Below are 27417 nucleotides of genomic sequence, written 5' to 3'. Positions count from 1 at the left end.
TGAAAGGCCTGATACTGAAGCTGAAACTTGAATACTTTGACCACCTGATGCGAAAAACTGACTCATCTGAAAAAACCCTGATGCTGGGGAAGATTGAAGGCAGGAAGAGAACAGGATGACAGAGGATGAGACGGTTGGATGGCATCACTGACTCAATGGACATGACTTTGAGTAAACTCTTCAAGCTGGTGATGAACAGGGAAGCCTGGCATGCTGCAGTCCATGGGGTCGCAAAGAGTCGGAAAGGACTAAGCGACTGAACTGAACTAGACTTTTTCCATCTGTGCACAGACCATGTGGTTGATCTACATGACAAACCCCACTTCCTGTCTTGGGGGAGAGTCACAAGGAACCCAGGTACTATATACATGTGCTCTTAGGCACTTAGAGACACTGAACTCTCAGCTTGAGGCAGAATTAAACAGATTTGTGCAGGGGAATCCATGCCTCATGCCACTCTCCAGTCTGCTCTGGGTGCTCCTGGCCTGCATCTTCTCTGGTAGGGATGCTCTCAAACATGGGTGCACGTGTTCAGGGTGAAAGGACTGCACACAGACATGTGGTGATTCACCGGGACTTGGGGAGGAAAGGAGGACTGGGGAAAAGCAAGCATCTTAGGATTTCAGTTTAGCTTTTATTTTTGAGACCTAAATGAGTCTAATTCCTACACTATTTTATTCACTGCTTCATCTCTCTTTTCTGATTTTTTCCACAGGATCTGGTGTGGCCCAGAAAGTTACTCAAGACCAGCCAGACTTAACCCGTCAAGTGGAGCAGTCAGTCACTCTGAACTGTCAGTATGAAGTAAGTTGGTACATGGACTACTACTCCATTTTTTGGTACAAGCAGCTTCCCAGGGGACAGATGACTTACCTCATTCGTCAGTATTCAGAAGATGGGAATGCAAGGGACGGCCGCTACTCTGTAAACTTCCAGAAAGCAGATAAGTCCATCAGCCTCACCATTTCAGCCTTACAGCTGGAAGATACTGCGAAGTACTTCTGTGCTCTCTGTGAACTCACAGTGGTTGAAGTAATGGGAAAAGCTGAACAAAAACCCCAGAGCTTAATAAGAGAGAGCCTCCCTGCTGCAGGACTCCAGCTGAAATGCACACCTGCAGATCCCAGCAAGAAATGGTAACCATGTGGTTGCTTCATCTGTGGTCTGGATCATAGAATTTAATTCTAAATAAAAGCTTCTTCCTTGTTATTTGATGTCCAGAGTAATTTTCTACTGTTAACATTCTCCTCTTGAATTTTTGACTTTAAATCAATCATACTGAGCATGTATAAAGTTGTCTAAACTTGCTCCATAAATAATTAAAAGTGACAGTTTCACTAAAATACACTCACATCACAAATCTGGGTATAGTTATTTGGAACTGGCATGAAAATAATTTCCTTAGTCCTTTGTTCTTAGTCTTGTGTCGCTGAAGGTGCAATCAAAGAAGCAGAACCAGCAGTGGTGTGGAATAAGAAATTAGTTATAAAGATTAGAACTCAGGTAATTGCTAGATCTGGTGGAAGAGTGTATACGAAACTGTTATCTTGGTATCTGATGTTGAGACTGAACTCATTGTTTGTTAGCTAGAATAATATTTGAAGAAGAAAGTTGGATATAGACCAAAGCAGGGACAAACTATGACTCATAAGGACAAACTAGAGCCACGAGGTAAATGGAAACTACAAAGGCACACTAAAATTTGTCTCTGTCTCACCTCCTTCAGTCTCATAGAAGTGGGTGACCTTAGGAGAAGTGGGTGTCATTTGGCACCATGCTATCTGAATACTTGGCCCAAAACAAAGAGAAGATGAGGACGAGGTTTGGTGGGAAGTGAAGGAGCTGTGAGTCAACAATAAGTTGAGCTATCAGATCAGCAGCAACATGAGTGAGCAACCACAGTCCCTGGAGCCCTGCACCAACCCCCAAACATGAAACCTGTGGCTGCTTCATCACAGTCACCTTGCAAATGTTACACAAATTTCTTCGGTGGCCAGCCCTAACCAAGAGCAATACGGGGAGCACTTTCTGGGAAAGATACTTCCAGTTAGTTTAGATAGTACAAGGCTCCTACAGCACCCTCTGTGTTAAGCTGGCATCCATCTGTACTCTCTGAACAACTTTTGAATAAAGAAAGTAAAACTATGCTTCTTGCTAATGTTGTTGTTGCTGTTCAGTCACTAAGTCGTGTCTGACTTTTTGTGACCCCATGGACTGCAGCATGCCAGGCTCCTCTATCCTCCACCGTCTTCCAGAGTTTGCTCACATTCACGTCCCTTGATTTGGTAATGCTATCTAACCATCTCATCCTCTGCTGCCCCCTTCTCCTTTTGTGTTCAATCTTTCCAAGCACCAGGGTCTTTCCCAATGAGTGGCTCTTCTCATCAAGTGGCCAAATTACTGGAGTTTCAGCTTTAGCATCAGTCCTTCCAGTGATTGTTCAGGGTTGATTTCCTTTAGGATTGACTGGCTTGATCTCCTTGCAGTCCAAGGGACTCTCAAGAGTCTTTTCGAACAACACAGTTCTTGCTAATATAACGCTGTAATTCCTCATTCAACCCAAAAGATTCTAACCTCATCTTGCAAAGATTATAGCAAGTTCATTTATCCATTTGGGGGTGAAGTTATTTTCTTTTCTAGCTAAGCCACATTCTCCCATTGAATCATTTATCTTCACTACTAAGATATAATAAGATATAGTTCAGTTCGGTTCAGTTCAGTCGCTCAGTCGTGTCCCACTCTTTGCGACCCCATGAATCACAACACGCCAGGCCTCCCTGTCCATCACCATCTCCCGGAGTTTACTCAAACTCACGTCCATTGAGTCCGTGATGCCATCCAGCCATCTCATCCTCTGTTGTCCCCTTCTCCTCCTGCCCCCAATCCCTCCCAGCATCACAGTCTTTTCCAATGAGTCAACTCTTCTCACGAGGTGGCCAAAGTACTGGAGCTTCAGCTTTAGCATCATTCCTTCCAAAGAAATTCCAGGGCTGATCTCCTTCAGAATGGACTGGTTGGATCTCCTTGCAGTCCAAGGGACTCTCAAGAGTCTTTTCTAACAGTCTATTAAAAAGCAGAGATATCACTTTGCTGACAAAGATCCATATAGTCAAAACTATCATTTTCCCAGTAGTCATGTATGGATGTGAGAGTTTGACCATAAAGTCTGAGCAATGAAAAATTGATGCTTTTGAGTTGTGGTACTGGAGAAGACTCTTGAGAGTCCTTGGACAGCATGGAGATCAAAACCATCAATCCTAAAGGATATCAACCCTGATATGTTCTTTGGGAAGACTGCTGCTGAAGCTCCAATACTTTGGCCATGTGATGCGAAGAGCCAGCTTATTGGAAAAGATCCTGATGCTGGGATAGATTGAGGGCAGGAGGAGAAGATGGTGACAGAGGATGAGATAGTGGGATGGCTTCACTGACTCAATGAACATGAATTTGAACAAACTCTGGGAGATAGTGAAGGACAGGGAGGCCTGGCATGCTGCAGTCCATGGCACCTCAAAGTGTTGGACACAGCTTAGTGACTGAACAACAACAACTTAATATGTGAACCCCTGAAAACACTCATCAAATTAGAATGGGAAGAAATTCAACCCTGGTAAGAAAGGGGAGGAAATATGGCATAAAAGCCTCAAGATGGGATTTGTTCCAATTGCTGTCCTCCAGGGGGTGATGTTGCATAAACCGGAAATGTCACCTCCAACATAAGTTCCATTTCACTCCTATGAGCTTCTGTATCTCTCAGCTCGCTGACGTATACATTTGAACAGGCTCAACACCAGGAGCAGTCATTGTCAAGGAAGCATTTCTTCCTGACAGTCACTATAGTTTACTTAAATAGGGATCTTTTCATTCTTAGATTTCCCTGTAATAGGACTCAGCACACTCTGGCACATTCCTTCAGGCTCCCTAGGGAAAATCTTCCACAATATGGCTCTCAGCTTCCTTTCTGCACAGTCTTGTTCTCCACCACCCTTCTCCTATTGGGAATGCTCTTCACAGGGAAATAGTAACATTATATTCCATGCTCCTGCCTCTATAGAACAAACCAGTTCTGGCTGAAATCTGAATAGAGACACTGTCTTAGTATAGGCAGATTTGTCCTGGTTTCATTGATTTAGCACTAATGTTGCAGGAAGAACTGGAGGCCAGTCAGTGCCCTGCCTGACAATCACATCACTGGCTCTAAAGGGGCCCCCTGAAGTGAAAGTGCAACTATTCCTACCTCTAGTAAACTTCCTTATCTCTTCTTGTATGTCCAGACAATAGAATATGAAGAAGAAAAAGGCTTTGTTTATCCAGTGGTCGCCTATAACGGGCATTCTAGATTAAGTACATTTTTGTGGCAAAGTTCCAAGTGACCCACTCTGGTTGCCCCTCTCCTCTTTTCTCTCTTCTAATTCTATTTCTCTAATAACCACTGTGTGGCCAATAATAATTATTATTACTTTTATTTTTCTACACTGTCTCTCACAGTTCCTTTAGTCAACATTTGCAACAGCCTTGAACTGTCCATCTGATCCTGAGAGTCTGCAGATCACTTCAGTTTTACTTCAGTGAAAATATACAAGTCCTCATTTTCTATCCCGTTTACCTCTAAATCCACATACAGGGAAACATTATTAATCATAGACTCTGAGAAAAAGCAGAAATGATTTTCATATGCTTTAAAAAATACTTATTATTCTTTAAAAAAAAACCTGCTAGAGGAAAAAAGCAGAATACAAATAACAATAATCAACAGTTAAAATGTATTTGGTGTAAAATAGATAACTAGTGGGAAGGTGCAATATATCAGATGGAGCCCATACTGGTGCTCTGTGAGGAACTAGAGGGTTGGGATGGAAAAGAGGAGGGAGGCTCAAGAGGGATGGTATATATTTGTATATAAAACCATGACTGATTCTCATTGTTGTATGGAAGAAATTAACACAACAATGTAAGCAGTTATCCTCTAATTTAAAAAATAACAAAATAAATAAAATATGATGTATTTAAACCTGAAATTTTATTTAAAATTTATTTTTATTTTAAAATTATATGTTTTAATAAAAATTAAAAAATTTAAAATTCTAATTTCAGTGCCCATCTAGAGATTAAAAATAATATAACTCTTTTTGTAGGTTCAATCTAGAATAAATATATATACATATAATTTAAAAATGAAACTGTTTAATACTGTAAAGTGTTCCAGCCAAGATTGTTATGAATACTGTGCTGATTTGCGAGCACCCTTCAGAATCACAGGTTTGTACACAGGAGATGCCAAAAAAAAAAAAAAAAAAAAAAAGATCCTGAGAACTCCTCAGAAAATATTTCATTATGCAAGAATCTTCTGCATCCATGCCATCTGAGACTAAAACTATGGCTAGATAATTAATTTTTGTTTTCTCTTTCCTAAAATCCTCCACAAATTCAAAATCAGAGTCTGCCTTCACTGCAATGTTCTTAGAAAATGCCCCTCAGGTCCTAAAATAATGACCTTTCTATTTCCCACTCTCTTCCACCCCTCGCCAGCCCATTCTGAACTGGTTGAGGTGGGAGGGCGGGGCTTCCTGTCACAAAGTGAGGGCCTGAGCAGGACTTGTTGGGTGCGCTGACTGGCTGCAGGAGCAGGAACATTTCCGCAACAGCTTATGACACTCCCTCCGACAGGGTTTAGTGAAGTATCTTACAGTAAGAAGAGGAAGCAGCATGAAGAGGCTAGCAGGCACTGTGCTGGGGCTTTTGTTTGCCCAGGTTTGCTGTGAGTTGGCGCTGCCCCAGAGGGGCATCGGAAGGATTGAGTAGCTGCTGTATTGTTGAGGGAGAGAGAGGAACTGACAAGTCCTGCAGACTTTCTATCCTTATCATCATCTATGGGAGGTGTGTGTGTGTGTGTGTGTGGGGGGGTCACTTTCAAGATTTTGTCAGAATTACAATGACCCTCTCCTGTGATCGTTTCTGTTTCTCGTCAGGTGTGCGAGGGCTGGATGTGGAGCAGAGTCCCCCAGCCCTGAGTCTCCAGGAGGGAGCCAGCCACATGCTGAGGTGCAATTTTTCTGCCTCCGTGACCAATGTACAGTGGTATCTTCAGAACCCCAGCGGCCGCCTTATCCACCTGTTTAACGTTCCTTCAGGAACAAAACAGGATGGAAGATTAAAGGCCACGACAATCCCTACAGAGCGCCGCAGCTCACTGCACATTTCCTCTTCGCAGACCACAGACTCAGGCACTTACTTCTGTGCTGCGCAGCACAGTGCTCCCCAGGCTCCTGCAGCCTCTACACAAACCCTCCGCGGGCCTCAGCCCCTCCTTCAGCCACAGTCACACCGAGAGGCCACCACAGGGCATTTGCAGTGTTGATTATTTCTTACCTACACTGGTACAGTTTTAATCACAGACACTTTTCCGCCCTACAGATTATGAACTTGGTCTTTATCTTCCTTTCTCAATCTGTATTTCCTTCTGCACTAGAGACTTCTAACTTGGAGCTAGCAGAATAGCTGATAAGAGGACAAAAATAAAATAAATATTCAACCACAGTATGCTGAACTCAAAGGTGGTAAAAAGTGAGAAGAATTCAGAGAAAAAAATAACTCCAATAAAGTTGTTATCCTGATTAGTTAGATGTCTCAGGAATATTCAGATCTGCCTCACCAGAATGTGTCCCCAACAGACACTTGCATCATCCCACCCTACAAGTGCAGCAAAGTGAACAAGGACAACAAAGCTTACTCAATGTTCACTATGAGCTTGGTAACTTAGAGGAAATTTATTCTGGGTGCAAGAACTCTTAAACCCATTTAACTGTCTATAGTCAAGGTCTTGGAAGAGTTGATTCCTTCTTGAGATCTAAGGGATAATCCGTTTCCTTGCCTTTTTTAGCTTTTGAAGGCCAACTAAATTATTTGGTTCATGACTCCTTCTTGAATCACTAGATCTTCTTGCTTCCCTCACCTTCCTCTTTGGGAATCAAATATCTTTCTGTCTCTGTCCTATAAGGTATAAAAAAATATTAAACAGATATCTCAGTTAAACAGAGTTGGGAGATGGGGGGAACTCTCATGACCTGTGGACATAGTGGAGAGCAAAGGGAAGATGAGAGATGCCTCTTATTTCCTGGCAAGGACTCGGCCAATGAAAAGCCGTGGACTCTTGTTTACTGTAGCCCTCTCAGCTTCCTTTTTCAATTTACATTGTCTTAAATTCTTTTCAACAATGTCTTACAGTTTTCAGAGAACAGGTCTTTCACCTCATTGGTTAAACTTATTCCTAGGTACTTTTGATTCTTTTTGATTCAACTAGAAATTGGATTGCTTTCTTAAATTCCCTTTCTGATAGTTATTATTAATGTATAGAAATGCAACAGATTTCTGTATATTAATCTTGTGTCCTGTAACTTTCTCTTGTAATCAACTTTATTGATTGTTTCTATGTTTTGTTGGTGGTGTCTTTACAATTTTCTATATAGAGTATCATGCTGTCTGTAATCAGAGACAGTTAACCTCTTTCTTTTCAACTTGGATGCCAATGATTTCTTTTTCCCATCTGATTACTTAGACTAGGACTTCTAGTACTATGTTAAATAGAAATGGTGAGAGTTGCATCCTTGTCTTGGTACTGATCTTAGAGAAAAAGATTAAGTTTTTTACCATTTAGTATGATGTCAGCTGTAGATTTGTAACAAATAGTCTATTATTTCAAGGCATGCTCTCTTTATACCAAATATGTTGACAGTTTTTATCATGAATATTAAATCTTGTCAAAATCTTTTTCTGCATCTATTGACATAGTCATGTAATTTTTATCCTTTATTCTGTTAACATGGTATATCACCTTGCTTGATTTGTGGATAGTGAACCATCGTTGCACATCTGAAATAAATCTCTTGATCATGATGCATGATTCTTTCAAGTTTTGTTGAATTCAGTTTGCTACTATTTTGTTAAGAATTTTTGCATCTAGCTTGGGGCTAGTGCACTGGGATGACCCAGAGGGATGGTACAGGGAGGGAGGTGGGAGGGGGGTTCAGGATGGGGAACACATGTATACCCATGGCGGATTCATGTTGATGTATGGCAAAACCAATACAATATTATAAAGTAATTAACCTCCAATTAAAAAAATAAATTTATATTAAAAAAGAAAAAACAAACAAAAAAAGAATTTTTGCATCTATATTCATCAGAAATATTGGCCTGAATTTTCTTGTTTGTAGAATCTTTGTCTGATTTTGGTATCAGGATATTGTAGGCCTCAGAGAATGAGAGTGAGAGCATTTCCTAATCTTTGATTTTTAGGAATAATTTGCAAAGGGTGGATACTAATTTTTCTTTAAATATTTAGTTGAGTTTCTTCTTGAAGCATATGATCCTGGATTTCTGTTTCTCGGGAAATTTTTGATTACTGGTTCAATTTAATTACTAGTAATTGGTCTGTTCAAATTTTCTTTTTTTTTTCACATTCTGTCTTGGAAGGCTATGTGTGTCCAGGAATGTACTGTTTTTACAGTCATATTTTTGGGTTCCAGGCACTAGGACTTGAATAACTTTGGGAGCCCTTTTTCAGGCTACCACATTTATTACAGCACTTCTGGCTATCCATTTTCCACCCCTCTGGCACTTGCTGTTATCTGCTTATTTGCCTAGTGACTTGACTATTTCAGGTAAGTTAATTTTTCCCACAGTTTACAGTCCATGATGTTGTTCCTCAAAGGATATAGTCTTGGGTACATTCTCAGACATCCTGATGCAGTAGTGGTTTAGCAAGGCTCTTTAATAGTCTTCTTCTCTAATTTCTATGCTAGACTATTTACTTCTGTTTGTATTACACCTAGGCAATAGACTCCACTAATTGCTGGCTGATGTTTTTCAACAGTGCTGCTGTTGCTGCTGCTAAGTCACTTCAGTCATGTCCAACTCTGTGCGACCCCATAGACGGCAGCCCACCAGGCTCCCCCGTCCCTGGGATTCTCCAGGCAAGAACACTGGAGTGGGTTGCCATTTCCTTCTCCAATGCATGAAAGTGAAAAGTGAAAGTGAAGCCGTTCAGTCATGTCCGACTCTTAGTGAACCCATGGGCTGCAGCCTACCAGGTTGCTCAGTCCATGGGATTTTCCAGGCAAGAGTACTGGAGTGGTTTACCAGTGCCTTCTCCATTCAACAATGCTATGAAGCCATAAATTGTTCCCAGGTCTCATCTAATCAAATCAAGCCTGTTTGCAGAGCCAGCCTTTGAAACTTTTGTTTGAGATCTCCAGACCAGAGAGGATTTTCCTAGTTATCCCCTTTCCCTGTACTTTCTGTTAAGATTTTAAGTTGTTGTCTATGAATTAACTTGTTGCTCCCATTGAGTTGCAGCCTTCTGTTAATTGTTTACCATAAGCATCTCCATTGTTTTCAACAGCACCCTTAAACTTGGGCTTCCCAATGATGATTTCAAATAAAGTCTTCTCAAAGGGAGACCTCTGGTTTTACAGCTGCTTCTCTCCGTGGGCATAACACCTGAGCCACGGCTCTGGACCTGTAATAAGGGACAGTTGGCTGCTTGTCTCAGAGTGACATCCCTGTGTTATGAGAAGCGTGATGGAAGGGAGCAGTAGCCTCTTGTCTTCTTGGCTTGCCTTTGCCAGCATGAAATCATCACTCTATGAGCTGGGATGAGGGCAAGAGGACCCAGTGTTCTCAGTCTACCATGCCTGATGTAGAACCCCTGTGCTATATGTGAGGTGAGAAGTGGCCATAGACCTGTCAGCTTTTCTTGTTTGTACCACAGTTTCTGTAATACAGACCTGGGGAGGTAAGAAAGGACAGCAGCCAGCCCCTCTGTAGGAGATATGATAACCCTATACTGTGAGCTGGAGAGAGAAGGAGCCTTGTGTTCTTGATTGTATCCACCTTGAGTAGAACTTCCATCATCTTGAGCTGGGGACGGGGAGTGGGTCATGGTACAACTGCCACAGATTCTTTCTGCTATCATGGAGATTTAGTAGATTTTATGAACAAATGTGTCTCTAATTACCATTTTTATATGCTGTATAACCTAAAGATTATATTCAAAGGTTTTAATTTCTTAAAAATAATTTTCATCTCTTTTAACTGTTTTGTTGGGGAGAGTATCCATAAAGCAAATCAAAAAGTCATTCTGGAAGGTACAGTCTTTTATTTACATTATTAGCATAAATAGAATAGGAATCAGTTCAGTTCAGTTCAGTTCAGTCGCTCAGTTGTGTCCGACTCTTTGCGACCCCATGAATCGCAGCACGCCAGGCCTCCCTGTCCATCACCATCCCCCGGAGTTCACTCAGACTCACGTCCATTGAGTCCATGATACCATCCAGCCATCTCATCCTCTGTCGTCCCCTTCTCCTCCTGCCCCCACCCACTCCCAGCATCAGAGTCTTTTCGAATGAGTCAACTCTTCTCATGAGGTCGCCAATGTACTGGAGCTTCAGCTTTAGCATCATTCCTTCCAAAGAAATTCCAGGGCTGATCTCCTTCAGAATGGACTGGTTGGATCTCCTTGCAGTCCAAGGGACTCTCAAGAGTCTTCTCCAACACCACAGTTCAAAAGCATCAATTCTTTGGTGCTCAGCCTTCTTCACAGTCCAACTCTCACATCCATACATGACCACTGGAAAAACCATAGCCTTGACTAGACAGACCTTTGTTGGCAAAGTAATGTCTCTGCTTTTGAATACGCTATCTAGGTTGGTCATAACTTTTCTTTCAAGGAGTAAGCGTCTCTTAATTTCATGGCTGCAGTCACCACCTGCAGTGATTTGGGAGCCCAAAAAGATAAAGTCTGACACTGTTTCTACTGTTTCCCCATCTGTTTCCCATGAAGGGATGGGACCAGATGCCATGATCTTTGTTTTCTGAATATTGAGCTTTAAGCCAACATTTTTGCTCTCCTCTTTCAATTTTATCAAGAGGCTTTTTAGCTCCTCTTCACTTTCTGCCATAAGGGTGGTGTTGTCTGCATATCTGAGGTGATTTATATTTCTCCCGGCAATCTTGATTCCAGCTTGTGCTTCTTCCAGTCCAGCGTTTCTCATGATGTACTCTGCATAGAAGTTAAATAAGCAGGGTGACAATATACAGCCTTGACATACTCCTTTTCCTATTTGGAACCAGTCAGTTGTTCCATGTCCAGTTCTAACCGTTGCTTCCTGACTTGCATGCAGATTTCTCAAGAGGCATGTTACATGTTATGGTATTCCCATCTCTTTCTGAATTTTCCACAGTTTATTGTGATCCACACAGTCAAAGGCTTTGGCATAGTCAATAAAGCAGAAATAGATGTTTTTCTGGAACTCTCTTGCTTTTTCCATGATCCAGCGGATGTTGGCAATTTGATCTCTGGTTCCGCCGCCTTTTCTAAAACCAGCTTGAACATCAGAGAATTCACGGTTCACATATTGCTGAAGCCTGGCTTGGAGAATTTTGAGCATTACTTTACTAGCATGTGAGATGAGTGCAGTTGTGCGGTAGTTTGAGCATTCTTTGGCATTGCCTTTGTTTGGAATTGGAATGAAAACTGACCTTTTCCAGTCCTGTGGCAACAGCTGAGTTTTCCACATTTGCTGGCATATTGAGTGCAGCACTTTGACAGCATCATCTTTCAGGATTTGAAACAGCTCAACTGGAATTCCATCACCTCCACTAGCTTTGTCCGTAGTGATGCTTTCTAAGGCCCACTTGACTTCACATTCCAGGATGTCTGGCTCTAGATTAGTGATCACATCATCATGATTATCTGGGTTGTGAAGATCTTTTTTGTACAGTTCTTTCATGTATTCTTGCCACCTCTTCTTAATGTCTTCTGCTTCTGTTAGGTCCATATGATTTCTGTCTTTTATCGAGCCCATCTTTGCATGAAATGTTCCCTTGGTATCTCTAATTTTCTTGAAGAGATCTCTAGTCTTTCCCATTCTGTTGTTTTCCTCGATTTCTTTGCATTCATCGCTGAAGAAGGCTTTCTTATCTCTTCTTGCTATTCTTTGGAACTCTGCATTCAGATGCTTATATCTTTCCTTTTCTCCTTTGCTTTTCGCCTGTCTTCTTTCCACAGCTATTTGTAAGGCCTCCCCAGACAGACATTTTGCTTTTTTGCATTTCTTTTCCATGGTTATGGTCTTGATCCCTGTCTCCTGTACAATGTCATGAACCTCATTCCATAGTTCCTCAGGCACTCTATCTATCAGATCTAGGCCCTTAAATCTATTTCTCACTTCCACTGTATAGTCATAAGGGATTTGATTGAGGTCATACCTGAATGGTCTAGCAGTTTTTGTCTACTTTCTTCAATTTGAGTCTGAATTTGGCAATGAGTTCATGATCTGAGCCACAGTCAGCTCCTGGTCTTGTTTTTGTTGACTGGATAGACCTTCTCCATCTTTGGCTGCAAAGAATATAATGAATCTGATTTCGGTGTTGACCATCTGGTGATGTCCATGTGTAGAGTCTTCTCTTGTGTTGTTGGAAGAGGGTGTTTGCTATGACCAGTGCATTTTCTTGGCAAAACTCTATTAGTCTTTGCCCTGCTTCATTCTGCATTCCAAGGCCAAATTTGCCTGTTACTCCAGGTGTTTCTTGACTTCCTACTTTTGTATTCCAGTCCCCTAGAATGAAAAGGACATCTTTTTTGGGTGTTAGTTCTAAAAGGTCTTGTAGGTCTTCATAAAACCATTCAGCTTCAGTTTCTTCAGCGTTACTGGTTGGGGCATAGACTTGGATAACTGTGATATTGAATGGTTTGCCTTGGAGACAAACAGAGATCATTCTGTCGTTTTTGAGATTGCATCCAAGTACTGCATTTTGGACTCTTTTGTTGACCATGATGGCTACTCCATTTCTTCTGAGGGATTCCTGCCCACAGTAGTAGATATAATGGTCATCTGAGTTAAATTCACCCATTCCAGTCCATTTTAGTTTGCTGATTCCTAGAATGTCGACGTTCACACTTGCCATCTCTTGTTTGACCACTTCCAATTTGCCTTGATTCATAGACCTGACATTCCAGGTTCCTATGCAATATTGCTCTTTACAGCATCGGATCTTGCTTCTATCACCAGTCACATCCAGAACTGGGTATTGTTTTTGCTTTGGCTCCATCCCTTCATTCTTTCTGGAGTTATTTCTCCACTGATCTCTAGTAGCATATTGCGCACCTAATGACCTGGGGAGTTCCTCTTTCGGTATCCTATCATTTTGCCTTTTCATATTGTTCATGGGGTTCTCAAGGCAAGAATACTGAAGTGGCTTGCCATTCCCTTCTCCAGTGGACCACATTCTGTCAGACCTCTGCACCACGACCCATTGGTCTTGGGTTGCCCCGCAGGCATGGCTTGGTTTCATTGAGTTAGACAAGGCTGTGGTCCTAGTGTGATTAGATTGACTAGTTTTCTGTGCATATGGTTTCAGTGTGTCTGCCCTCTGATGCCCTCTTGCAACACCTACCATCTTACTTGGGTTTCTCTTAGCTTGGGCGTGGGGTATCTCTTCACGGCTGCTCCAGCAAAGCACAGCCACTGCTCCTTACCTTGGAGGAGGGGTATTTCATTACCACCTCCATTTCTGACCTTCAACTTGGGATAGCTCCTCTAGGCCCTCCTGTGCCTGCTCAGCCACTGCTCCTCGGGTTGCTCCTCCCAGCCGCTGGCCCTGGCCTCAGGCGTGGGTGGCTCCTCCCAGCTGCTGCCCCTGGCCTCGGGCTCAGGGTGGCTCCTCAGGGTCACCGCCCCTGGCCTAGGGCGCAAGGTGGCTTCTCCCAGCTGCCCCTGACCTCGGACATGGGGTGTCTCCTCCCGTCCGCCAGTGACCTTGGACGCAGGGTAGATCCTCTCGGCTGCCGCCCCTGACCTCAGACACGGGGTGGCTCCTCCTGGCCATTCCTGCACCGTCGCAGCCTGGCACTCTGGGCCACTGTCCCTGACTTCGGACGTGGGGTAGCTCTCCGCCGCCGCCGCCTGCGCTTAGAATAGGATTAGGCAGAATATAATCAAAAGTTGAGCTTTTCTTTGAGATTCATTGGCTTTCACCACTGACAAAGAAAGCTGTCTTCTTGTCTTTAGCCTAAACCTGCCACAAACATAATTCTGCCATGGATCTCCATATTAACACAATCATGTTTTCTGAGAATATCAATATTGAAAACAGGAATATCTTATCTTTTCTGAAACACTAGTTGTACTTAGAGCTATCATCCATAGTATAAAGATTAATAGTCATATCTTCTAAGTTTTGACTCTTCAATAGAAAGCATCATTAGTGTTGGTTTTTATAATATCTAATATTAGCATATCAAAGATAGCATAATTATGAGAAGTAGTATAAATTTTCACTAATGAAAATAATGGACAAACTATTTAAATACTCTCTGCATTAGGTCCTCTTCCTCTGACTCAGACCTCTAGAGAAAGATCCGCCAGGTTCCTCTGCCCGTGGGATTTTCCAGGCAAGAATACTGGACTGGGTTGCCCGTGGGATTTTCCAGGCAAGAATACTGGACTGGGTTGCCGTTTCCTCCTCCAGGGTATCTTCCTGACCCAGGGATCGAACTTGAGTCTCTTGGGTCTCCTGCCTTGGCAGGCGGCTTCGTTACCACTAGCACCACCTGGGAAGCCCACTGACTAGAGAAAGGGAAAAGGCCAAACAAGAGGAAGATTTCAGAGGTTCCTGATGTTCTGTCTGCCTGATTTTGTACATATCAGACTATACTGTACCACTTAGACAAAAGAATTGGATAGTCACAGAAATCACTTATTATCTAAGCTGCTGGCAGCAAAACACAAAGAACTTGGGGACTGAGCACAGATGAAGCTCCTGAGAAAAGTTGAGCAAGGTGCCAACAATGTCTAATATAGCCACTGTGACATTTACTCCTTGGAACAGTCTGGCAGGTTTCACTGCTTTTGCTATTACTGAAGTCAAATTCTCCAATGTTCACATTTGTCTTTGAATTTTCTTTGCCTATCCATCCAACCCTCGTCTCTTTCTAGCCACTTCTACACGTCTTCCCCAGCACTATCCACTTTAATCTTCACACTGCCCTGCTCCCTAAGTGATGAAGGACATGTTTTAGTCACAAACCCATGTTTCTCTCCTGACCCTGGGTATTTCTTCCCCAACCTTTCCTTCAAACCTCTTACTCTTTGACCCTTGATATTGCTTCTCTTATTCATTCTATTTTCCAGAATCATCTTCACCATCCAGAGGTGGTGGACTGTTTTATTTTCTCTCTGATAAAATATCAGCAGAAATGGTCATGTGATCCATGACATCAGAAGTTGAGGGACATCTGTGATACCGATGTGTGTGAAGGAAGAGACAGAGTATGCGGATGTCTTAAATCTGTACAGATTCATAATTTAAAACTCACTTTTTATACTTCAACCTTTATCAAAAGTATTCTGAGCAACCCAAATGTCAGCTTAGGATCCATGATCACCTTGGAAATATTCCATTTGCCTAATTTATATTTTAGGAAAAGTATAAATTGAACTTGATTGGTTTTCTATCATTTTTTAGGGTCATGTAAAATGTGGACACATCTGAAAGACTGGCAAAATTAAAGTTCCGTCATGGCAAAAGGGCTATATATTTTCTGTTTGGATCCATGACTTTATCTTGTAATGATCTATATTATGCTTTTATGTATCTTCAATAGACTTTAATTAGTATTTATAATAAAAAAAGAAATATCCCCCTGCACACTAATTTGTAACTTCATGGGCACCTCTCTCTTTCCCCTTGTAAAATAATGTAATCTCCATTAACATATCATGCTGTCCTGATATATGAGTTTTTCCAGGAGGTGTTAAGAAAAGGAAGAGGTGGAGAGCGGGAGAGAAATTCTAACCTGCTCTTTACCCATGTGTAAGCAGAGTATTTCTGATTCCCAATGAAATTAATTTACAGCAATTCTAGCCTCTATATGGGGAATACTTTCTTTGAGAGAGATAGGTTTAAATGAAAGCACTTGTAAGAGGATGGGGTCTGTTGAAAGTGTTAAAGCAGATGTGAACTTAAAGTCAGAGTTCTAGCTGGTTGAGAAGACCAGAAGAGGAATGGGAGTTGTCACTGACCTTTGGTGCCAAGAACAATGGACAAGATTCTGGGAGCATCATTTTTACTTCTGTGGTTTCAATTAGACTGTGGGTTGTGTTGGACAAAAACTAAGATATCTCATTAAGTAAGGGAAATGAGAAAATTGGGGAATGGACAAATTCATGCATATAAGAACTTTAAGAAGGAAATATTAATTTGTGGACCTAATGACTTTTTATCTCTGTAAACAAGGGTGGGTGGACAAGAAAAGGAAAAAAGTGACCAACAGCAGGTGAAACAGAGCCCTCAATCTTTGATAGTCCAGGAAGGAGAGATTTCCATTCTGAACTGTAGGAGAGGAGTACATTTGACTACTTCTCATGGTACAGTCAATACCCTGGTAAAGGCCTTGTATTCTTGATAGCCGTAGTTTCAGTTATGAATAAAAAGAAAGATGGAAGACTCAGAGTTTTCCTCAGTACGAGTGCCAAACAGCTCTCATTGCACATCACAGCTTCCCAGCCTGGAGACTCAGCCACCTACTTCTGTGCGGCAAGTGCGTGGTGCTCCTCAGACACCTGCACCTGTACCCAGATCTGCAGCCGAGGCTCCAAACACACACTGCCATGTAGATAAATACACACACACATTGGTTAATGCATAAAAATTCTTAATACATGTAAGAAATCTGAAATTATGTAGAATTTATTCTTTGATCAAATTAGAATTGACTTAGAAAATCAATAGTAAAAATATCTCTCTAGAAACTCCCAAATATTTGGAATTTAGGCATTAAACTTAAAAACCCCACTAAATAAATAATTAGTGGGCTATAAGAAAATATTTTGAAAGAAAATACAGTGAGAACACATACATACAACTATTTAGTATTTTACATAGGAGAGATTTATCCTTTTAAATGCTTATACTGCTAAAGAAAAAGGCTGAGAAAACAAATATGTAAGCTTTCAACAAAAAAAGAAGAAAAATTACAACTAATGCAAACTGAAATAAGAACATAATAAAAAATGTCAAATTGGTAAAATAGAAAATGATAGAAATAACTGTGAGATACCAAGTTAATTCTGCTAAAATGATTAATAAAATATACATTCCTAGGTAAAATTATCATGGTGAAAAAGAGAAAGCACAAATTATAACTACAAGGAATGAAAAGTAAGCTATAATACAGATGCTACAGTGTTAATCAGATAGACCCCCTCTGGTGTCCACCTGAAACTATTACAGCATTAATTGGCTGCTGCTGCTAAGTCGCATCAGTCGTGTCCGACTCTGTGCAACCCCATAGATGGCAGCCCACCAGGCTCCCCGTCCCTGGGATTCTCCAGGCAAGAACACTGGAGTGGGTTGCCATTTCCTTCTCCAGTGCATGAAAGTGAAATTAACTGGTTATACTCCAATATAAAATTAAAAGTATAATAAAAATACAAAAAGGATAATAAAATTCATTAACAAGTATATGCTACTGGGTTATCACAAGTGGGGATGTAGAGAAAGTTGGGAAATCTGACTCTTTGGCAAAAGTGCAGTGACAATTCAATGGAGGAATGATACAAGCAAATGATTTGGGGACAACTGGATATATTCACAGCCAAGTAACTGAAACTTGGCCTAAATCTCACACCTTATACAAAAATTTAAGGAGAATCTCAAAATGGACCATACCCCCATGTGTGAAATATAAAACTATGAATCTTTTTGAAAAAAAGAAAATTTTCAGGACCAAGTGTTAGACAAAATGATTTTTGTCATGGCACTTAAATCACAATCCATAAAAAATAAACTATTTCACCAAAATTAAAAATGCTTGCTCTGTGAAAGATACTATTAAGAGAATGAAAAAGACAAAGCATAGAATGGCAGGAAATATTTTCACAATGTATTTTCATCAAAGGATGGTATTCAGAATACAATGTGCTCTCTAAACTCAGCAGGAAGAAAACAAGCAATCTAACCAAAAAACGAACAAAAGGTTCACCCAGACACATCATGCAAGAACTTTGTATTAGGGAAATAAGCATGTAAATAAGCATGTAAACAGATGTTCAACATCATTAACCATCAGGGAAATGTAAATTAAAGCCACAATGAGATACCAGTCCACATCTTGCTTAATGGCTAAAATGAAAAATATTGATGATAACAAGTCCTGGCAATGATGTAGAGAAACTGGATCGCTCATACACTGCTGTTGGAAAAATGGTACAGTCATTTTGGAAGACGGTTTAGCAGTTCCACATAAACTAAAATATTCACTCACCTTACAGCTCAGCAGTCATACTCCTTTACGAGCATTTATACTTGAGAAATGAAAACCGTGTTCACACAAAAATCTGTACATGAATATTCATGGCAGCTGTGTTTGTGGTGGCCCAAAGCTGGAAACCAGCCAAATGTTCTTCATTGTGTGAATAGATAAATATGCTGTGTACACCCATGCAATAAAATATTACTTATAGATCTATCTCCACTTGAAATAGGGTTAAGTCTCAATAAACCAATTTAAGTTAAAAATATCATAAGTAGAACATGAATATAACAGACATTGTGAATCAGAGTTTAGCCTAGCCTAACCTTAAGGTGTTGTACTGAAAGTGAAAAACAGAATGATTGTATGAGTGCAGAATGGTTGTAGTGTATCAGTTGTTTACCCGCATGATCCCAGGGCTGACTGAGAGCTCAGCTTGCTGTTGCTGTTCAGCATCATTAGAGACTGTCATACAGCATGTTACCAGCATGGGGAAAGGTAAAAATTGACAATACAAAGTATGGTTTCTAGTGAATGTATATATGCCTTTCTCATAACCATAAAGTCAAGAATCCTAAGTTGGTCCATCATAAGCTGGGGAGAGTCTGTAGTGATTAAAAGAAATATGCTATTGATACATGCAATAGCCTAGCTGGATCTCAATGGTGAGTGAAAAAAGTATCTCGGAAGACTACATGGTACATGCTTACACACTATATTATTACAGTTGCATACATAATGTATGAGTTTACTTTTACAGCATTCTCAAAGGGACAAAATATAGATACTAAGTTTTGTTGGAGTGCATTGTAATACTATGGCACAGGAAGATCCAGCATGCTTATCTGAAGTGTATTTTGCAAGAAGAAAAAATAATAAGCAACTAACTAGTGAGACTGAACAATTTGGGCCAGTGGGATGGAAAATGTGACATGAGGACAATTCCAAGACACATGATCTAATAAGTACAATTCTACTTGTGGAGGCAATGAGACTGAATATTCTGATCCGTCTCAAAATCTAATAAATAATACTCAATATCAGGTTTCAAAAGTATAATTATTTTATTCCTGTCATAAATTCATATAAACACAATCAATAGAATAGACTCTTGAAGTCAGAAGGACTGATTTTTTTTTTTATCATTTGATGTCAAAGTAATTTTACATATTGAAAAAACTAAGTAGATCCCTAAAACCCAGGAAAAAAGAATACATTAAAAATTTTGGATAAGACAACATTTCACATAGAAGACCAAAGATCTGTGAGTTTTTAAATAAAGTACTTAGATTCTGGATGGAGCAATATAACCATAAGCTAAATAAAAGACTAGTAAATAGATTACAAGAAGGGTTCATAGCTTCTACTAAATTTTATTTTAGATCTGTTCATGTTGCAGCAAATGGTATTATTTTATTCTTTTTTTATAGCTGAATGGTTTCATCATGAGTTTCCCTGGTGGCCCAGTGGTAAAGAATGCATTTGCCAAGCAGGAGACACGGGTTTGACCCCTGGGTCAGGAAGAACCTCTGGAGAAGGAAATGGTACCCCACTCCAGTATTCTTGCTGGAAAGTTCCATGGACAGAGCAGTCTGGAGGGCTACAGTCCATGGGGTTGAACAACAGTGGGACATGACTTAGCAACTAAACAACAATGGCAACAATTTCATTGTACATATGTTCCACATCTTTATCCACTCCTCTGTTGATGGAGATTTCATTTTGCTGTACAGCAGAAGCTAACACAACACTGTAAATCAACTACACTCTAATAAAATGTTTAAAAACAAAAAACAAGTGCTGTTTTAAATGGGATGGCAAAATTATTGTCTTGAATAATTATCAGTGAATGTCACCTAGTTTGTTCCTCAATTCTCCTCAGCTCAAACCTTTATTACTAATTGCTTTTGTGAAGCCCCCTTTCAGAATCAGCCTAACTTAATTACCAGTGAAAGAAAAATTGACAAAGTAAAAGTTTGTGGTGAGCCAGACTTTTTTTCCCACCTGTGCACAGACCACATGACATATGGAAATGACAAACCCCACTTCCTGTTTGAAGGAGTCACACAGGACCTGAGGTTATATGTATATGTGCTGCCAGGCACTCAAAGACACTCTCAGCTTGAGCCAAAACTGAGCACATTTGTGCAGGGGAATCCATGCCTCATGCTGCTCTCCAGTCTGCTCTGGGTGTTCCTGGCCTTCATCTTCTCTGGTAGGGATGATCCCAAGCATGGGTGCGCATGTTCAGGGTGAAAGGCCTGCACACAGGCACATGGTGCTTCACGGGGACTTGGGGAGGGAAGGAGGACTGGAGAAAAGCAAGCGCCTCATGATTTCAGTTTGTTTTGGGGTTGGTGGTCCTAAATGAGCCTAATTCCTACATTATTTTATTCACTGTTTCATCTCTGTTTTCTGATTTTCCCCACAGGATCCGGTGTAGCCCAGAAAGTTATTCAAGACCCGCCAGACATACCCAGTCGAATTGGGGAATCAGTTACCCTAAACTGTCGGTATGAAACAAGTCAGAGCAGGTACAGCATTTTTTGGTACAAGCACCTTCCCAGTGGAGAGATGAGTTTTCTTAAAAGGGATGGCCGCCACTCTATAAATTCTGACAGATCACGTAAATCCTCCAGCCTCACCATTTCAACCTTACAACTGGAAGATTCTGCAAAGTACTTCTGTGCTCTCTGGGAACTCACAGTGCTTTAAGTAATAGGAAAAGCTGAACAAAAACCCCCAAGCTTAATAAGAGAAAGCCTCTCTGCTGTAGGACCCTAGCTGAAATACACACCTGCAGATCCCAGACAATAAATGGTAGTCCTGTGGTTGCTTGATCTGTGGTCTGGATTAGAAGATTTAATTCTAAATAAAAGTTCCTTTCGTGTCATATGGAAGCAGGTGTTCAGAGTAACTTTCTACTGGTACATTCTCCTCTTGAATTTTTGACTTTAAATCAACCATACAGAACATGTGTAAAGTTGTCTAAATTTGAAAACTTGCCCCGTAATAATATAAAATGACACTTTCACCTAAAAATCCTCACATCACAAATCTTGATATAGTATCTGAAATTGTTGTGAAAATCATTTCCTTAGTTCTTTCCTTTTTTTTTTTTGCCTTATTTATTTTTTTAATTTTTACTTTATTTTACTTTACAATACTGTGTTGGTTTGGCCATACATTGACATGAATCTGCCACGGGTGTACATGAGTTCCCAATCCTGAACCCCCTTCCCCCCCTCCCACCCCATATCATCTCTCTGGATCATCCCCGTGCACCAGCCCCAAGCATCCTGTATTCTGCATCGAACATAGACTGGCGATTTGTTTCTTACATGATAGTATACATGTTTCAGTGCCAATTTCCCAAATCATCCCACCCTCTCCCTCAGAGTCCAAAAGTCCGTTCTATACATCTGTGTCTCTTTTGCTGTCTCACATACAGGGTTATCATTACCATCTTTCTAAATTCCATATATATGTGTTAGTATACTGTATTGATATATATGTGTTAGTATACTGTATTGGTGTTTTTTTTTTTTTCTTTTCTGGCTTACTGCACTCTGTATAATCGACTCCAGTTTCATCCATCTCATTAGAACTGATTCAAATGTATTCTTTTTAATGGCTGAGTAATACTCCATTGTGTATATGTATCACAGCTTTCTTATCCATTCATCTGCTGATGGACATCTAGGTTGTTTCCATGTCCTGGCTATTATAAACAGTGCTGCGATGAACATTGGGGTACATGTGTCTCTTTCAATTCTGGTTTCCTTGGTGCGTATGCCCAGCAGTGAGATTGCTGGGTCATAAGGCAGTTCTAGTTCCAGTTTTTTAAGGGATCTCCACACTGTTCTCCATAGTGGCTGTACTAGTTTGCATTCCACCAACAGTGTAAGAGGGTTCCCTTTTCTCCACACCCTCTCCAGCATTTATTGCTTGCAGACTTTTGGATCGCAGCCATTCTGACTGGTGTGAAATGGTACATCATTGTGGTTTTGATTTGCATTTCTCTGATAATGAGTGATGTTGAGCATCTTTTCATGTGTTTGTTAGCCATCTGTTGTCTTCTTTGGAGAAATGTCTGTTTAGTTCTTTGGCCCATTTTTTGATTGGGTCATTTATTTTTCTGGAATTGAGCTGCAGGAGTTGCTTGTATATTTTTGAGATTAGTTGTTTGTCAGTTGCTTCATTTGCTATTATTTTCTCCCATTCAAAGGCTGTCTTTTCACCTTACTTATAGTTTCCTTTGTTGTGCAGAAGCTTTTAATTTTAATTAGATCCCATTTGTTTATTTTTGCTTTTATTTCCAGTATTCTGGGAGGTGGATCATAGAGGATCCTGCTGTGGTTTATGTCTGAGAGTGTTTTCCCTATGTTCTCCTCTAGGAGTTTCATAGTTTCTGGTCTTACATTTAGATCTTTAATCCATTTTGAGTTTATTTTTGTGTGCGGTGTTAGAAAGTGATCTAGTTTCATTCTTTTACAAGTGGTTGACCAGTTTTCCCAGCACCACTTGTTAAAGAGATTGTCTTTACTCCATTGTATATTCTTGCCTCCTTTGTCGAAGATAAGGTGTCCATATGTGTGTGGATTTATTTCTGGGCTTTCTATTCTGTTCCATTGATCTATATTTCTGTCTTTGTTCCAGTACCATACTGTCTCGATGACTGTGGCTTTGTAGTAGAGCCTGAAGTCAGGCAAGTTGATTCCTCCAGTTCCATTCTTCTTCAAGATTGTTTGGCTATTCAAGGTCTTTTGTATTTCCATACAAATTGTGAAATTATTTGTTCTAGTTCTGTGAAAAATACCGCTGGTAGCTTGATAGGGATTGCATTGAATCTGTAGATTGCTTTGGGTTGTGTACTCATTTTCACTATATTGATTCTTCCGATCCATGAACATGGTATATTTCTCCATCTATTAGTGTCCTCTTTGATTTCTTTCATCAGTGTTTTATAGTTTTCTATATATAGGTCTTTAGTTTCTTTAGGTAGATATATTCCTAAGTATTTTATTCTTTTTGTTGCAATGGTGAATGGAATTGTTTCCTTAATTTTTTTTTTCCTACTTTCTCATTGTTAGTGTATAGAAATGCAAGGGATTTCTGAGTGTTGATTTTATATCCTGCAACTTTACTATATTCATTGATTAGCTCTAGTAATTTTCTGGTGGAGTCTTTAGGGTTTTCTATGTAGAGGATCATGTCATCTGCAAACAGTGAGAGTTTTACTTCTTCTTTTCCAATTTGGATTCCTTTTATTTCTTTTTCTGCTCTGATTGCTGTGGCCCAAACTTCCAGAACTATGTTGAATAGTAGTGGTGAAAGTGGGCACACTTGTCTTGTTCCTGACTTTTGGGGAAATGCTTTCAATTTTTCACCATTGAGGACAATGTTTGCTGTGGGTTTGTCATATATAGCTTTTATTATGTTGAGGTATGTTCCTTCTATTCCTGCTTTCTGGAGAGTTTTTTATCATAAATGGATGTTGATTTTGTCAAAGGCTTTCTCTGCATCTATTGAGATAATTATATGGCTTTTATTTTTCAATTTGTGAATGTGGTGAATTACATTGATTGATTTGCGGATATTGAAGAATCCTTGCATCCCTGGGATAAAGCCCACTTGGTCATGGTGTATGATCTTTTTAATGTGTTGTTGGATTCTGATTGCTAGAATTTTGTTGAGGATTTTTGCATCTATGTTCATCAGTGATATTGGCCTGTAGTTTTCTTTTTTTGTGGCCTCTTTGTCAAGTTTTGGTATTAGGGTGATGGTGGCCTCATAGAATGAGTTTGGAAGTTGACCTTCCTCTGCAATTTTCTGGAAGAGTTTGAGTAGGATAGGTGTTAGCTCTTCTCGAAATTTTTGGTAGAATTCAGCTGTGAAGCCGTCTGGACCTGGGCTTTTGTTTGCTGGAAGATTTCTGATTACAGTTTCAATTTCCGTGCTTGTGATGGGTCTATTAAGATTTTCTATTTCTTGTTCAGTTTTGGAAAGTTGTACTTTTCTAAGAATTTGTCCATTTCTTCCACGTTGTCCTTATTTTTGGCATATAATTGCTGATAGTAGTCTCTTATGATCCTTTGTATTTCTGTGTTGTCTGTTGTGATCTCTCCATTTTCATTTCTAATTTTATTGATTTGATTTTTCTCTCTTTGTTTCTTGATGAGTCTGGCTAAAGGTTTGTCAATTTTATTTATCCTTTCAAAGAACCAGCTTTTGGCTTTGTTGATTTGTGCTATGGTCTCTTTTGTTTCTTTTGCACTTATTTCTGCCCTAATTTTTAAGATTTCTTTCCTTCTACTAACTCTGGGGTTCTCCATTTCTTCCTTTTCTAGTTGCTTTAGGTGTAGAGTTAGGTTATTTATTTGACTTTTTTCTTGTTTCTTGAGGTATGCCTGTATTGCTATGAACTTTCCTCTTGGCACTGCTTTTATAGTGTCCCACAGGTTTTGGGTTGTTGTGTTTTCATTTTCATTAGTTTCTATGCATATTTTGATTTCTTCTGTGATTTGTTGGTTATTCAGAAGCATGTTGTTCAGCCTCCATATGTTGGCATTTTTAATAGTTTTTCTCCTGTAATTGACATCTAATCTTAATGCATTATGGTCAGAAAAGATGTTTGGAATGATTTTGAATTTTTTTGAATTTATCAAAGTTAGATTTATGGCCCAGGATGTGATCTACCCTGGAGAAGGTTCCATGTGCACTTGAGAAAAAGGTGAAATTCATTGTTTTGGGGTGAAATGTCCTATAGATATCAATTAGGTCTAACTGGTCTATTGTATCATTTAAAGCTTGTGTTTCTTTGTTAATTTTCTGTTTAGTTGATCTGTCCATAGGTGTGAGTGGGGTATTAAAGTCTCCCACTATTATTGTGTTTTTGTTAATTTCCCCTTTCATACTTGTTAGCATTTGTCTTACCAATGGCTGTGCTCCTATGTTGGGTGCATATATATTTATAATTGTTATATCTTCTTCTTGGATTGATCCTTTGATCATTATGTAGTGGCCTTCTTTGTCTCTTTTCACAGCCTTTGTTTTAAAGTCTATTTTATCGGATATGAGTATTGCTACTCCTGCTTTCTTTTGGTCTCTATTTGCGTGGAATATCTTTTTCCAGCCCTTCACTTTCAGTCTGTATGTGTCTGTTGTTTTGAGGTGGGTCTCTTGTAGGCTGCATATATAGGGATCTTGTTTTTGTATCCATTCAGCCAGTCTTTGCCTTTTGGTTGGGGCATTCAACCCATTTACTTTTAAGGTAGTTATTGAGAAGTATGATCCCGTTGCTATTTACTTTACTGTTTTGGGTTCGGGTTTATATGCCCTTTTTGTGTTTCCTGTCTAGAGAATATCTTTTAGCATTTGTTGGAGAGCTGGTTTGGTGGTGCTAAATTCTCTCAGCTTTTGCTTGTCTGTAAAGCTTTTGATTTCTCCTTCATATTTGAATGAGATCCTTGCTGGGTACAGTAATCTGGGCTGTAGGTTATTTTCTTTCATCACTTTAAGTATGTCTTGCCATTCCCTCCTGGCCTGAAGAGTTTCTATTGAAAGATCTGCAGTTATCCTTATGGGAATCCCCTTGTGTGTTATCTGTTGTTTTTCCCTGGGTGCTTTTAATATTTGTTCTTTGTGTTTGATCTTTGTTAACTTGATTAATATGTGTCTTGGGGTGTTTTGCCTTGGGTTTATCTTATTTGGAACTCTCTGTGTTTCTTGGACTTGGGTGATTATTTCCTTCCCCATTTTAGGGAAGTTTTCAACTATTATCTCCTCAAGTATTTTTTCATGGTCTTTCTTTTTGTCTTCTTCTTCTTGGACTCCTATAATTCGAATGCTGGAGTGTTTCATATTGTCCTGGAGGTCTCTGAGATTGTTCTCATTTCTTTTAATTCGTTTTTCTTTTTTCATCTCTGATTCATTTATTTCTACCATTCTATCTTCTATTTCACTAATCCTATCTTCTGCCTCCTTTATTCTACTATTTGTTGCCTCCAGAGTGTTTCTGATCTCATTTATTGCATTATTCATTATATATTGACTCTTTTTTTATTTCTTCTAGGTCCTTGTTAAACCTTTCTTGCATCTTCTCAATCCTTGTCTCCAGGCTATTTATCTGTGATTCCATTTTGATTTCAAGATTTTGGATCATTTCCACTATCAATATTCGGAATTCTTTCTCAGGTAGATTCCCTATCTCTTCCTCCTTTGTTTGTTTTGGGGGACATTTCTCCTGTTCCTTTACCTGCTGGGTATTCCTCTGTCTCTTCATCTTGGTTATATTGCTGTGTTTGGTGTGGGCTTTCTATATTCTCGGAATTTGTGGAGTTCTTTTTATTATGGAGTTTCTTCACTGTGGGTGGGGTTGTATCAGTGGCTTGTCAAGGTTTATTGGTTAGGGAGGCTTGTGTTGGAGTTCTGGTGAGTGGAAGTGGATTTCTTCTCTCTGGAGTGCAATGAAGTGACAAGTAAAGGGTTATGAGATGTCAATGGTTTGGGAGTAACTTTGAGCTGCATGTGTATTGAAGCTCAGGGGTGTGTTCCTGTGTTGCTGGAGAATTTGTGTGGTATGTCTTGCTCTGGAACTTGTTGGCCCTTGGTTGGTGCTTGGTTTCAGTGTAGGTATGGAGACGTTTGATGAGCTCCTATTGATTAATGTTCCCTGTATTCAGGAATTCTCTGATGTTCTCAGGATTTGGACTTAAGCCTCCTGCTTCTGGTTTTCAGTTTTATTTTTACAGTAGCCTCAAGACTTCTCCATCTATACAGCACCGATGATAAAACATCTAGTTTAAAGATGAAAAGTTTCTCCACATTGAGGGACACCCAGAGAGGTTCATTGAGTTTCATGGAGAAGAGAAGAGGGAGGGGGTAGTTAGAGGTGACTGGAATGAGATGAGGTGGGATCAAAAGAGGAGAGAGCAAGCTAGTCAGTAGTCACTTCCTTATGTGCACTCCACAGTCTGGACCACTCAGAGGTATTCACGGAGTTATACAGGGAAGAGGAGAGGGAGGGTGTAGACACAGGTGACCAGGAGGATAAAAGAGGGAAATGAAAAGGAGAGAGACAGATCCAGCCAGTAACCAGTTCC

General features: G+C 40.1%; 3 gene segments (V, D, J or C); all 3 read left to right on the top strand.

The window, feature by feature from the left end:
• The first annotated feature begins 450 nt into the window (after positions 1-450).
• LOC128054733 (T cell receptor delta variable 1-like) lies at positions 451-4373 on the top strand. The segment is given in 4 exon segments: positions 451-499; positions 716-1032; positions 1420-1503; positions 4275-4373. Coding segments are annotated over 4 exon segments (549 nt in total).
• A 1333-nt stretch (positions 4374-5706) lies between these two features.
• On the top strand, positions 5707-6358 carry LOC128054732 (T cell receptor alpha variable 22-like). The segment is given in 2 exon segments: positions 5707-5758; positions 5970-6358. Coding segments are annotated over 2 exon segments (441 nt in total).
• Positions 6359-20479: 14121 nt separating this feature from the next.
• LOC128054731 (T cell receptor delta variable 1-like) lies at positions 20480-21028 on the top strand. The segment is given in 2 exon segments: positions 20480-20528; positions 20745-21028. Coding segments are annotated over 2 exon segments (333 nt in total).
• The last annotated feature ends 6389 nt before the right edge of the window (positions 21029-27417 follow it).

This window comes from Budorcas taxicolor, chromosome 10, assembly GCF_023091745.1.
Source record: "Budorcas taxicolor isolate Tak-1 chromosome 10, Takin1.1, whole genome shotgun sequence".
NCBI classification, from domain to species: Eukaryota; Metazoa; Chordata; class Mammalia; order Artiodactyla; family Bovidae; genus Budorcas; species Budorcas taxicolor.
The sequence above is the reverse complement of the archived record's forward strand: the minus strand, read 5'-3'. Positions and strand labels throughout refer to the sequence as shown.